The sequence below is a fragment of the Sus scrofa genome, chromosome 9 (assembly GCF_000003025.6).
Source record: "Sus scrofa isolate TJ Tabasco breed Duroc chromosome 9, Sscrofa11.1, whole genome shotgun sequence".
Classification (NCBI taxonomy): domain Eukaryota; kingdom Metazoa; phylum Chordata; class Mammalia; order Artiodactyla; family Suidae; genus Sus; species Sus scrofa.
In genome coordinates this window covers 109198000-109212466 of record NC_010451.4, presented here as the reverse complement: position 1 = coordinate 109212466, position 14467 = coordinate 109198000, and the positions used below count along the sequence as shown (strand labels likewise).

At 44.3% G+C, this 14467-nt stretch overlaps 1 protein-coding gene across 2 annotated transcripts in view; it reads left to right on the top strand.

The window, feature by feature from the left end:
• The window catches only part of LOC100522942 (zinc finger protein 398), a 43130-nt gene that overhangs the window by 2294 nt on the left and 26369 nt on the right, over positions 1–14467 (top strand). The window contains exon 1 of one of the 2 annotated variants that reach the window (XM_003130281.6): positions 11649–11952. The exons of the other annotated variant lie outside the window; for it this stretch is intronic. Within the exon in view, the coding sequence (XP_003130329.3) occupies positions 11929–11952 (24 nt within the window). The 5' untranslated portion in view covers positions 11649–11928. Of the gene's footprint in view, positions 1–11648; positions 11953–14467 lie in introns of those variants that run through there. 2 annotated transcript variants of the gene reach the window in all.

Here is a 14467-nt window from a genome sequence, read left to right as displayed (position 1 = left end):
CTGATGTGACATGAGAAGTATCTGCCACTTGGGGGCGCTGTAAAAACTAAAAGCTACAACGTGCTCCTTGGAGCACAGTTTGGCACATAGTAAGCGCTCAATTTGCATCAACTGCTTCTATCATCTTCTTTAAAAGAAGCAGATAAAGGATCTAAAATCCCAGGATAGAATCCCAGATAGAAAACTGCCTTTCTTATTTCATTGAGAGACATCATATACACTTACATAAAAGTATATGACCAGTTCTTTTAAATATCTGGTTAGAAGAAACACAGGATTCTGAAAAATCTCTCTCTCTCTCCCTCTCCCTCTCTCTCTGTCTCACTCATACACACACACACAAACACACACACATGGAGGAAGAACTTTACCTATAATAGTGGGTTGTTGTTTTTTTTTTTTACTTTTTCTTTTCAGGGGCTAAGCCAGGATCTGTTTAAATTACTAAGATTCCCTTTTCATTGCTCTTACCTCTGGTGGGTGCTAGAAATGAAGAAACTGCCTGTCAACCCCCGAAGAGAAACCACATCCTAAATTGCAGCTTAGATTGTAACATTGCATTTGTCAGGTTTGAACTCTGATTTGAATCACTATTTACAGGCAAACACTGATATTTTCTCCTTAATAAGCAGGAGGCAAAATCTTGTTTTCCAATCAGAAATGAATGGGGGAGTCTGTGTTGAATCTGGGAATTTGAGGCGAATGTGGCAGTCTGGTCCCCAGCTGCATATTAACAGACCCCTGGCTGAGTTCCTGGTGTGGCGCAGCAGAAACAAATCCAACTAGTAACCATGAGGTTGCGGGTTTGATCCCTGGCCTTGTTCAGTGGGTTAAGGATCTGGCATTGCCATGGGCTGTGGTGTAGGTCACAGACTTGACTTGGATCTGGCATTGCTGTGGCTGTGGTGTAGGCCAGTGACTACAGCTCTGATTTGATGCCTAGCCTGGGAACCTCCATGTGCTGTGGCTGCAGCCCTAAAAAGCAAACAAACAAACAAACAAAAAAACAGACCATTGGCATAGAGTGTCATTTGGGAATCACACTAGCTGTGCCCACGTGCATATTCATCCCTAACAGTCAGATTAGCACTTCCCTTCTAAAGATCTGGTTCTCTTAGTCTTTTTTGTTTTTGTTTTTGTTTTTTAATTTTATGGCTTCACCTGCAGCATATGGAAGGCCAGGGATTGAATCTGAGCCACAGCTGTGACCACCACCTTAGCAATGCCAGGTCTGTTAACCCTCTGCAGGACCTAAGCTGTGGCAGTCAGATTCTCAACACATCGCATTATGGTGGGAACTCCTGGCATTCTTAGTCTTGCACTGACAAAATTTTTCCATGAGCTGTAGGGAACAGTGGGGAAAAATATGTCAAATATGTCAATTAAGGCTCTCTACCTGTAACAGTTGGAAAAAATATAACGACACAGATAGAGAGTGCCTGAAATAACTCCCTTCAGAGGCATCTAATAAATTTATAAAATGTGGATTTGGATGAACTAGCCATGGGACCCTGTTGTTTCTTCACTGTCTTGTCACAATTAAATGAATTTTGTTGTTGTGCTTATACTGTGCTTTGATGGTGGTGAAAAACTCTCTTTGGGAATGAAACTTGGAGAAATCCAGTGTCAAGTTCTCACTTTAGAAAGAGAGAGCGCTCCCCTGGGACATAGAGCTTTTTTTTTTTTTTTTTAAATGTAAACAGTTTTATTTAGAAACAAGTACCTGTTTGCATTATAGAATATAAAATTGGGTTTACTATCCATAAAAAATAACCAGTATCCAAATTCAAGATGAATCTCAAAGCAGCCTCTGCTGTGCCCATGCTGAGAAGGTCCACAAGTGTGCACCTTAGTGAATGCTTTATGCTGTGAAAGTGTCCATGAACCAACGTCCCCCAGAGATGAGGGCAAAATGCCTTGAAAGTGAGGCTCAAGTTTTGACTTACTGTTTCCTTTATGAAGACTTCTTCCCAAAATGTGAGGGATTAAAAAAAGGAGAAAAAACTCATGAGAAGAGAGAGGACTTTCCAAGCAAGGCACCAACCCAAATATCATAAAAGAAAAGACCAAAAATGTCAATTATATAAAAACTAAAAATTTCTGTTTGGCAAGATGTGAAATGCCAAATATCAAACTAGGGAATGTATACATAATAAGTGAAAAATTTCTGTGCTATATAACTCAGTAAGAAAATATGAACAAAACAGAAAAATTGTATATATATTTATCCTTTTTAGGGCCATACCCACAGCATATGGAGGTTCCCAGGCTAGGGGTCTAATCAGAGCTGTTGCTGCCAGCCAGATCCGAGCCACGTCTGCGACCTACACCACAGCTCACAGCAACTCCAGATCCTTAACCCATGAGCGAGGCCAGGGATCGAACCTGCAACCTCATGGTTACTAGTTGGATTCATTTCTGCTGTGCCGCGACGGGAACTCCTATTTTTTTTTTTTTTTTTCCACATCCAGGCCACGTGGAAGTTACCAGGCCAGGAATCAAACCTTCACCACAGCAGTGACCCAAGCTGCTGCAGTGACATGCTGGATTCTTAACCTATCGAACCAAAAGAGAACTCTGAAAAGTGACATTTTAAAAGTTTACAGTTCACAGAGAAGGGAATTCACAACACTTTTAAGCTTAAAATGTTCAATTTTACTCATAATAAAATAAATAAAAAGTAAAACTAAATAAGATTCCATTTTTTACTTATCAGGTTAGCAAAGATAAGAAAAAATTCATAATACATTGGGCTGCAAGTGTGGGAGAAAACAGGTACTCTCCTATACCTCAGTGAGAGTTCTATGCCAAACAATTCATTGATATAATTCAACATTTTAAATGTACATACATTGTGACTCAGCAATTCCACTTCTAGGAATTTTTCCAACAGATTTTTTTTAAACCTATGCACAAAGAATAATGTTCTAGGATATTTGTTACAATATTGCTTATAATAGCAATATTATCTAATTAGACTAGAAAAAATCTAAATGGCAACCTAAATGTACATGGACAGAGGAATGGATGAAGAACATGTGGTATATAAATAAAATGGAATATTACTCAGCCATAAAAAGAATTTGCAGCAGCATGGATGGACCTAGAAATTATCATACTAAATGAAGTTAGACAGTGAAAGACAAACATCATATGATATCACTTATATGAGGAATCTAAAAAAAGTATAAAATGAACTTATTTGCAGAACAGAAATAGACTTACAGACATTGAAAACAAACTCACCACAACCAAAGGGGACAGATGGCAGGGGTGGGGGAGTGGAGAGGGGTGGACTGAGGGTTTGAGACTTTCATATGTACACTGTAGTATATGAAATGATTGGTCAACAGGGACCTGCTGTAAAACACAGGGAACTCTTCCCAATATTCTGTGGTAATTTATGTGGAAAAAGAATCTGAAGGAGAATGGATGTGTGTACATGTGTAACTGAATTACTTTACTGTACAGAAGAAATTATCACAGCATTGTAAATCAATTATACTTCAAAAAACCTTTTTTTTAAAAAATGAACATTTTATACTTAAAAGGAAAAAAGAAAAAAATCTGTGTCCCTCAATAGAGGATTGGTGTCAAGTAAGGAACTACCAAGGGTTTTATTCTACTTGCAAGTTCACAAGTTAACTTGTCATAGTTTCCATAGATGCTGGATAAGACAAGAGATTCCTGGCTCAGAGACAGAGGAGTTTATTACTCAGAGAGCAGCAGGAAGCATGAGCTTCATGTTTCTGTCAGTTCACCCCTGGGGGTGAAAGAATATGGCCCAGCACAGTGGATCTGTGCCAAGGAACAGCGAGTTTAGGAACCCCTAACCTAGGGCTGCCAGATTTAGCAAGTAAAAATACAGACATGCAGTGAAGTTTGAATTTCAAATAAATAATTTTAATATAGATATTGCACAGGGCACATTAACATTAAAAATTACATCTTGCTTACTTGACATTCACATTTCCCTGGGCCTCCTATATTTCATCTAGCAATCCTATCCTAGTCTTTTAAGGGGGATGTTAAAATACTTGTCCAAACTCTGACCTGGGGTGGGACAATATCTTTACTATACTGGTCAAGAAATAAATCTGGGGCATTCCCGTCGTGGCGCAGTGGTTAACGAATCCGACTAGGAACCATGAGGTTGCGGGTTCGGTCCCTGCCCTTGCTCAGTGGGTTAAGGATCTGGTGTTGCCGTGAGCTGTGGTGTAGGTCGAAGACGCGGCTCGGATCCTGCGTTGCTGTGGCTCTGGCGTAGGCTGGCAGCTATAGCTCCGGTTAGACCCCTAGCCTGGGAACCTCCATATGTCACAGGAGTGGCCCAAGAAATGGCAAAAAGACAAAAAGACAAAAAAAAAAAAAAAAAAAATCTGCTTACTGCCTCTCAGTGGAGATGCTATGTCTGTCTATCCAGGTTGTCTGCCATACAAGTACCCTTGAAAAGCCAGTTCAGGATAAAAACTGCCCCAAGACATGGAAAAACACTGTGGAGAATTGTCCACCAAGATTCACATCAAGTATGGAGTAAAAAAACATCTGCAGGAGTTCCTGCTCTGGCGCAACGGGATCAGTGGTATCTCTTCAGGGCCAGGATGCAGGTTCGATCCCTGGCTGGGCACAGTGGGTTAAAGAATTCATCACTGCCGCAGCTGCACTTGGTGGCAACTGCAGCTGGGATTTGATCCCTAGCCTGGGAATTCCATGTGCTGCAGGGCAGCCAAGAAAAAAAAAATCTACATCATGTGGTTGATGCAAGGGTTAGATCAGAGGGTTGCATAAAGTGCCCCCCAAATAACAATCTCTAGTTCAATGATATATATAGTTTTTGGTTAGTTTTCTTACCTACTTGGTTATTTGCTGTTTTTAATTTTTGTCAAGTTTCTACAATTCATTTAGCTTGTAGAGTGGTACCTCTACAAGTCAAGAACACCAAGGATTGCTAGCAAACCCCAGAAGTTGGATGGGAGCAAGGAAGGCCCTTCCCCAACAGCTCAGAGGGAGCAAGGCCCTGCTGACCCCTTAATTTCAGAATTACAGCCTCCAGAATTGTAGGAAACTAAATTTCTGTTGTTTTAAGCTCCCCAGCTTATGCCACTTTGTTGTGGTAGCCCTAGGAAACAGATACAGGATGACATCACTACACATTATGCATTGAGGTGAAACTATTTGCTTTCTTAACTCTCACGTTTAAAGAGGATAAGCAATGAGGCCCTGCTGTATAGCACAGGGAGGGAACTGTATCTAATCAATTGTGATAGAACATGGTGGGAAGATACTATGCGGGAAAGAAATGTAGGTGTATGTATGATTGGGTTACTTTGCTGTACAGCAGAAATTGACAGAACATTGTAAACAACTATACTTTAATAAGAAAATTTAAAAACAGGAATTATTTGCGTTCTTGCGATCTCCATTCCTAAGTAAAGCCATAGCTTTAGGAAAGAAAAAAGTGTTTGTCTTATTCTATTCTTTAGCCCCTGTACAATATCTGGCACATGGAGGCACTCATAAGTGACAGTGAAACCTAAAAGAAATGTTATTGTGTCAGTGATTGTTGATGACTTTTCCAAAACCCAAAAGTGGTTCACTTGGCAGTGAAAAGACAATTTTGGATATCATTGAATATTTCAAATGGTAATGTCTTCTCTTTATACCTATCTTCAGCCACCTCTGCTTGGTGGGCTTTTTCTCCTTACCTCATTCAGTTAACAATTTCACATTAACATTTGGTTTCAAGGCGTGCAGCAGAGTTCTCGGTCAAGAGCGTGGGCTGTGAAGTCAAAGGATCTTACATTTGAATCCTGACTTACTTCTTAATCTTGTGACCTCGAGCAAATTACTTAATCATTTTTTTTGATTTGTTTTTTGCTTTTTAGGGCCACACTCACAGCATATGGAGGTTCCCAGACTAGGGGTTGAATCGGGGCTACAGCGGCCGGCCCATACCACAGCCACAGCAATGCAGGCTCCGAGCTTGGTCTGTGACCTACGTCACAGCTCACAGCAACACTGGATCCTTAACCCACTGATTGACACCAGGGATTGAACACGCAACCTCATGGTTCCTAGTCAGATTCATTTCCGCTGCGCCACGAGGGGAACTCCACAAATTATTTAATCTTTAGGGCATGTTATCTCCATTATAGAACAGTTGAGAAGATTAGATCACATAATACATGTGAGCATAGCATGGTCCCTGGCATTTGGTATTCAATAAATGTTAGCAGCTATTGCTATAAACAGATTGCAATGGAAAAATACTTTAAGATATTTTTTTCTACAGCTAAAAGACAATGTTAGAATATTTTTATAGTTTCAGAATAAGGGGGCAAAACACAAATTTAGAAGGCATAAGGATAATGCTGACAGATTTGACTACATAAAAATAAGCGTTGGAACATTGAAAGACACAAAAACAACAACAACAACAAATGAAAATGAGGAGTTCCCATTGTGGTGTAGTGGAAACGAATCCGACTCGGAACCATGAGGTTTTGGGTTCGATCCGGCCTCACTCAGTGGGTTCAGGATCCGGCGTTGCTGTGAGCTGTGGGGTAGGTCACAGATGCAGCTCGGATCTGGTGTTGCTGTGGCTCTGGTGTAGGCCAGCGGCAACAGCTCCAATTTGACCCCTAGCCTGGGAACCTCCATATGCCGTGGGTGTGGCCCTAAAGAAAAGACAAAAAAAAAAAAAAAAAAAAAAAAAAAAAAAAAGAAAAAGAAAAAGAAAATGAGAGTTGTATATTGCTGGTGGAAATAAAAATTGGTATAATTTTTTTTTTCTTTAGGGACACAATGTGGCATATGGAAGTTCCTGTAGTAGGGGTCGAATCGAAGGTGCAGCTGTCAACCTACACCACAGCCACAGCTACACCAGATCTAAGCCTACACCACACCCTACACCACAGCCACAGCTACGCCAGATCTAAGCCTACACTGAAGCTCATGGCCATGGCTGGATCTTTTAACCCAGTGAGTGAGGCCAGGGATTGAACCACCATCCTCATGGGTACTAGTCAGGTTCTTAGCTTGCTGAGCCACAACAGGAACTCCTGGCAGAACTTCTCTGGATAGTAATTTAACCATATGTCTCAAGAGTCTAAAATAATCATATCCTTTCCACTGATGGAAACTGTATCTAAGGAAACAACCAAAAAAGCTTATAAAGATTTTTGGAGGAGTTCCTGCTATTGCTCAGTGGTTTAAGAATCAGACTGCAGTGGCCCAGGTTGCTGCAGAAGTGTGGGTTTGATCCCCAGGTTGGCGAAGTGGGTTGAAGGATCTGGTGTTGCTGTAGCAAAGGTTGCAGCTGTGGTTCGGATTCAGTCCTTGGCCTGGGAACATCCATATGCAGAGGGTGTGGACATAAAATTAAAAAAAAAAGACTTATGGACAAGCAGAGTCATCTTAAATATATGAAGTGCTGAAAAATTAGAACCTAAATGTATAAATAGATAAACACCTGTACAATGAAATAACATGTAAACACTTATGTTTTAGAAGACTATTTAATGCTAAAGAAGATATTCAGGCATATCAAATAATAAAGGTAGCTTGCCAAACAGTATTTTTTTTTTTTTTGTCTTTTTGCCATTTTTTGGGCCACTCCCGCGGCATATGGAGGTTCCCAGGCTAGGGATCTAATCGGAGCTGTAGCTGCCATCCTACGCAAGAGCACAGCAACTGGGGATCCAAGCCGTGTCTGCGACCTACACCACAGCTCACCGCAACACTGGATCGTTAACCCACTGATCAAGGGCAGGGACCGAACCCACAACCTCATGGTTCCTAGTCGGATTCATTAACCACTGCGCCACGATGGGAACTCCGCCAAACAGTATTTATGTCCAGACGTATGCCTAGGAGTGGGCTTGCTGGATCATATGGCAACTCTATTTTTAGTTTTTTGAGGAACCTCCATACTGTTTTCCACAGTGGCTGCACCAACTTACATTCCTAAAATAGTGTAGGAGGGCTCCTGAAGGGTACTTTTTTTTCCCATTTTTAGGGCCACATCTGCAGCATATGGAAGTTCTCAGGTTAGGGGTTGAATTGGAGCTGCAGCTGCCAGCCTACACCACAGCCACAGCAATGTGGGATAGAAGCCACCTATGCCGCAATGCTGGATCCTTAACCCATTGAGCGAGGCCAGGAATCAAACCCAAATCCTCATAGATACTAGTTGGGTTCTTAACCACTGAGCCACGATGGGAACTCCGACTGTTAACCATTTTCAGCAGTTGAAGAGAAAGGATTTTTGAGATTTGCCCAAGCTGTGAATTCTAAATATTCAATTATTTTAGAGAACATTCCTAATTTTTTTCCCAATTTATATTTTCCTGTGCACAAAATGTTATTGAAATTATTAAGTACGCTATCACAGTACATATCTGGTATGTGTGACAAATGGATATGAAAAATCAACTTTAATTTTTTTAGGTTTGGCAACATAGAGGATTAATGATTAATTCAACTATGTTTCTTCTTTCCTTACTTGAAAGATTCCGAGGTATCACACACATAGTGATTCTGACTCTGAGAAATATTTATGGAATGTAAAATCTGTAAAGAGATATGCACAAAATCGTTGATTATAAGTATGATGAAGGCACAGCATACTATAATTTGTTTACGCCCTTCAGTTCTATATTCCAAAAATGGTTATAGCTTTAATTTTTTTTTTTTTTTTTTTTTTTTGCCTTTTCTAGGGCTGCTCCTGCAGCATATGGAGGCTCCCAGTCTAGGGGTCCAATCAGAGCTGTAGCCGCCGGCCTACACCAGAGCCCCAGCAACGCCAGATCCGAGCCGCTCATGGCAATGCCGGATCCTTAACCCACTGAGCAAGGGCAGGGACCGAACCCGTAACCTCATGGTTCCTAGTCGGATTTGTTAACCACTGCGCCGCGGCGGGAACTCCGATTATAGCTTTAAAAGTTGTAATAGCAGGAGTTCCCGTCGTGGCGCAGTGGTTAACGAATCCGACTAGGAACCATGAGGTTACGGGTTCGGTCCCTGCCCTTGCTCAGTGGGTTAACGATCCGGCGTTGCCGTGAGCTGTGGTGTAGGTTGCAGACGCGGCTCGGATCCCGCGTTGCTGTGGCTCTGGCGTAGGCCTGTGGCTACAGCTCCGATTCGACCCCGACCCCTAGCCTGGGAATCTCCATATGCCGCGGGAGCGGCCCAAGAAATAGCAACAACAACAACAGACCAAAAAAAAAAAAAAAAAAAAAAAAGTTGTAATAGCAAATAACTGGCTTCAAGCAGAAAGATTGTAGACCATTTCCACAATTTTTCTTCAGCGAATAACAAATTATATGCTACACAAGGACTTTTGAAATTATCTTTTTCTTTTTTTTTTGTCTTTTTGCCATTTCTTGGGCCGCTCCCGCGGCATATGGAGGTTCCCAGGCTGGGGGTCGAATCGGAGCTGTAGCCACTGGCCTACGCCAGAGCCACAGCAACGCGGGATCCGAGCCGCGTCTGCAACCTACACCACAGCTCACAGCAACGCCGGATCGTTAACCCACTGAACAAGGGCAGGGACTGAACCCGCAACCTCATGGTTCCTAGTCGGATTCGTTAACCACTGCGCCACGACGGGAACTCCTTGAAATTATCTTGTCATGGACACATGCAAGATATTTAAGCAACACGGATCGGCAGTGATTAAATCCTTCGAAAGCTTATAGAATAAAGATGGCCTTAATTTTATATTTTCCAGAGAACATTACTAACATAGCGAGACTTACTAATGATCAATAGTTGTTTGCATAGAAAGCAGTTGCTGGAACTTGCTGAATAAATTGATGTGCCTTCAGAATGCAAGTACTTTCTCCACGATTGCTGTTGAGAAGATTTCCCTTTGATTCTACTCCAGGGAAGATGCTGAAACTGGTAGGTGTACAAGGAAAGCTAAGATGCAGATGAAAATCTATTAAATTGCTCCCTTGACTCATATCTAGATCCAAACTTTAAGAACAAAATTTTCTCCAGTAATTATTTAAAGTGGCCAGACAGACAAAAATGTTAGAAATTAGGAGTTCCTGCTGTGGTGCAGCAGGTTAAGGATCCAGCATTGCATCTGCATTGGCTTGGGTGGCTGCTGAGGCAAGGGTTTGATCCCTGGGGCCAGCACAGTAGGTTAAGGATCCTGTGTTGCCAGCTGTGGCATAGGTTGAAGTTATCTGCTCGGATTCAATCCCTGGCCAGGAAACTTCCACATACCATCGGTTTGGGGAGAAAAGTTAGAAATTAGAAATAAAATATTAGTACAACCATCTTAAATCTGCTTCTGAAAATACCGTGGATTTTCTTGAAATGGTGCATAAAACTTGAGTCAGTGAAATTGCTTGCATGAAATGCCATCGCTATCTCCCCATATTTTCAAGGACAAGAATTTAAAAAAAGTCTTTACCTTAATAAGCTCCTATGAAAGGAAAGAACATTTATTAGTGATGTTACCATATTATGCTGGCAGAACTAGCCTTATGCTCCAAAATCTCAGTTGAAAGTGTCTTATTTAGTAATATATGTCCCTGTTTAATGGTCATGGAGTGTTCAGCAGTTGACAGGCTAGCAATTGCCATTCTTATAAATTCAAATTTTAAACTTTTAACTACTACATTTTTTACCAATATCTTTTTTCAATTTAATTTAATTTTTATTTTATATTGGAGTATAGTTGATAGTACTATAATTTTTAATAATAAAATTACATAAATGAATTTCCTTTCTAAGAAAATTCAAATCTCCCCCCCCCCCCGCCGAAGTTCATTCTGTTATGGTGATATTCTGATTCAGAGAACAGCCATTTTTAACCATCACTCACCATTTGACCAAAATATATATTAATTTGAAGTAGACCTCAAATTACATACTGCAAATTACATACTTAGGCTCAAGAGCCGGTGCTCCAATAGGACGGTTCTCATACTTTTGTGATTTATAGATACTCGGACTGTTGCATGGGCACTGACTTGATTCATTTGCTGAAATTCAGTTTCGGGAGAACTGTGGCTCATGACCGGTATGTTTGAGATAAGGGCGTTATGTGGTTTTCTTACTGTAATACACGCTCTGTCTGCCTGAAACACTTAGCCTCCGTAGATAACAAGTGGTTCTTTGCTGTCTGTGAGCAGAGACCCAGGGAAACAAAACTCCAATAATCCGAAATGTAAAGACCACTGTACAGTAAGTTTTGGTCCTAACACCGGCCACACGAGATGCGAACCGCTTTACCTTGGCAGCCACGTTTGCAGTTTCTGCACATGGTGAACTTCGTCTTCGTTACAGATCGGTGCCTCTTGGTCCCTCATTCTTACCCACTGGCTCCCTACGCTCTGCCAGGCACCTGGTCCTCTCCGCCCATTTCCACCTTCCTACCTCGGGCTGCCCGTCCCTTGGAGCCTCCCTTTCGGCAGGGCCGGCCGATTGCACCTCCAGGAAGAAAAACACTCCCCAGAATGAGTCCTGGTTTGTAGCTGGGCCCTAAGCACCAATCTGAGTTTGTGCGAAAACAGACCCCACTTGGATCGGTAGAATAAATCGCACACCAGCGGAGCCCAGGCGGCGGGCGGGGCGCAAGTGGCCGCCGGAGCCGGCAGGGGGCGCGCTGCCGCGGCGGGCGGGCGGCGCGTCTAGGCCGGAGCCGTCCCCGGGGTGCGCTCGGTGCCCACAAAGCGCCAGCTGAGGGGCCGCTGCGGGCGGAGCGCTGCTGAGTCTGCCCGCCACCCGAGCTCCAGCGGTCGGCCGCCCCGCCCCTCTGCCGCGTCCCTGCGACCGGAGCAGCCGGGTCCGACGGCCGTGCGAGAGCCCTGGGGGAAGGCAGGGCCAGGCGGGCGCTTTCGCTGAGAGGCCGGGGGACGGCCTGCGTGGGGTGGCGCGGCGGCAACTCCGGCCCGGGCCGGAGAGCTCAGGACCATGGCCGAGGCGGCCCCGGCTCCGGTAAGGGCGGCCCGCGCGCCAAGCGCAGCGAGCCCGGAAGGGTCGGGACGCCTCGGGTTCTGCGACCCTGACCCGAAGGAAGGGAGGAGGGCGGGGAGCCCGGCCTGTCAGGCGCGGGGCCCCGGAGCAGGGCGCAGCCCCGGCGGCCGAGCGCAGACATCCCCCGGGGTCCCGCCGGCAGGGGAAAGGCCTTCATAGGACCCCCAAGGCACCGCTCGCCCCCTCTCCCTTCGTGCGGTCCCTGCGCCTGGGAGTGAGGTTCCGCTCCCTCATCCTGTTTGGAGAGAGCCTGTTAGGCCAGTGGCAAGGGAAGGAGTGAAGAGGAGATCCTTCTGCCTGGCGTCAGCCCCGCTCCAGACGCGGGGCACTGGGGTTGGCTTGGCTTGGTGTTTTCATCGGCCATTCTCCAGCCCTGGGAGCCGACCTCACAAAATCGGCCTCTGTGCAGCTCCCCCGGAGCCTCGCACAGCCACAGATGAGGTGTGTGGAAGGACTGCGGGAGGAAAGGGATCCCCAGTGCCCCTCCCATGACCATGCCAGACACGCAGGAGGCCCTCTGTCGGGGCTGCGGACTGAACGACTGGTGCAGGTTCCGAGGGCGGGATTACCTTCTGCGTGTTTATTCCTTAAACGGATGTTTACTGCAGGCTGCAGTGTGCCAAACCTCTATCAGTTGCTAAGCCTGCAGAGCTGACCAAGACAGCACACACGACCCCTGCAGAACCCCAGTCTTGTCAAGTAATAGAACCCCAAACGATGCCTTGGATGTGCCAGCTAAGAAGCCTTTGCTCACCCCAAGGAGAGCCATTGTAGTGGGTCAAGAGCCAGACTGTGAGAGGACGAGGAAGAAGAGGGAGCAGCAGCAATGGGGTGGGGAATAGAGCAGAGGGAATGCTGTCTCTGCCTTTGGACCTGTTTTTCCCTTTCCAATCTTGTTTTTCAATATGGTAGAGGTGATCATGTGTCTCTGCCCCCCTGTCCAATAGAAATGTAATGGAAGCCAATATAGAGCCTTACAGTTTCTGAGTCACATTTTTTTATTTTTATTTTTGGGGGGCCGCCCGGTGGCATGCAGAAGTTCTGTGGGCTAAGGATTGAACCTGCTGCCGCAGCAATGACCCAAGCCACAGCTGTGACAAGGGCTGGATCGTTAACCCACTGAGCCACCAGGGAAGGAGTTCATATTTTAAAAGTAAAGAGAGGAGTTCCAGTTGCAGCTCAGCGGGTTAAGAATCCGACTAGTGTCCATTAGGATGCGAGTTCCCTCCCTGGCCCTGCTCAGTGGGTTAAGGATCTGGCATTGCCCAAAGCTGTGGAGTAGGTTGCAGATGCAGCTTGGATCTTGTTGCTGTGGCTGTGGCATAGGCTGGCAGCTGCAGCTCTGATTCAACCCCTAGCTGGGGAACTTCCATATACCACAGGTTTGGCCTAAAAAGAAAAAAGTAAATGTAATAGTAGATGAAAAAAAGTAGATGAAATTAATTTTAACAATATGCTTTATTTAATCCAGTGCCTATAAAATATTTCAGTTACTAATAGTTGTAATTACTGTTAAGAAATTATTGATGAAGTTTAAAATTTTCTCCCCATACTAAGTTTTCAAAATCTAGCATGTGTTTTATACTCCTGACACATCTCAATGCAAATAACATTTCAAATTCAATAGCTACACATGGCTACCATATTGAACAGGGCAGAGCTACCTCACGGAGAAGAATCAGGAGAGATTGAAATATTGACCATAAAAAAGAGAAAAGCTCAGTGAACCTAAAAATGTGGAAGGGGTTGACATTCAGAGCAGGAAGTGGAGAGATTACTTTTAATTAGGAAAAACCTTTTTCCTGAGGGAAGAAAGGAAGAAAGCATGGACTAAGTTACTGATGAGTTCGAAGTGAAAGGTGGGCAAAGAAACAGAGGTGAGATGTAATTACTCTCATCTTCTTCAAGTGGAGGACGAGTTATCTCCTGAGAGCAGCGGCTTCCCCTGAACCAGTGACTTCAGCTTTACCCGGGAGGTTTTTTAAAATTCAGACCCTCAGTTTTCCTCCCAGACCCACTGAATTGAAATCCGCATTTTAACAGGGTCTCCAGGTGGTGCTTATGCACATTAGTTTGAGAAGTGCTGTGCTGAAAGTTGGAGGAGAGTGCCAGGGGCTGTGGTGTGTGCCCTCTGTGGGATGGGAAACGTAGCATGGGTGGTGCCAGGAAGTGTTTGATTCCTGCTGAGCTCAGAGACCATTGGTGTGTGGCGACACCAGTTTACCCAGTGGTGTGACTTCATTCTGTAGGCTTACCAGCCTACCTGCAGGAGCAGAGAATGAGAACAGTTGAACTGATTCAAAGCTGGAGGTTAACTGAGCAGGTGAGGCAGAAAAACAGATAAGTGAAGAGGTTAGAGTTGGCTGAAATCAAAGCTTGAAGCAGGCTGATAAGCCAGGAGCAAATGGAAGGGTCAAGGGTTCAGTGGAATTGCAGAGCAGGTGAAATGAGAATAAGGTAGTGAGAGAGCTGGAGA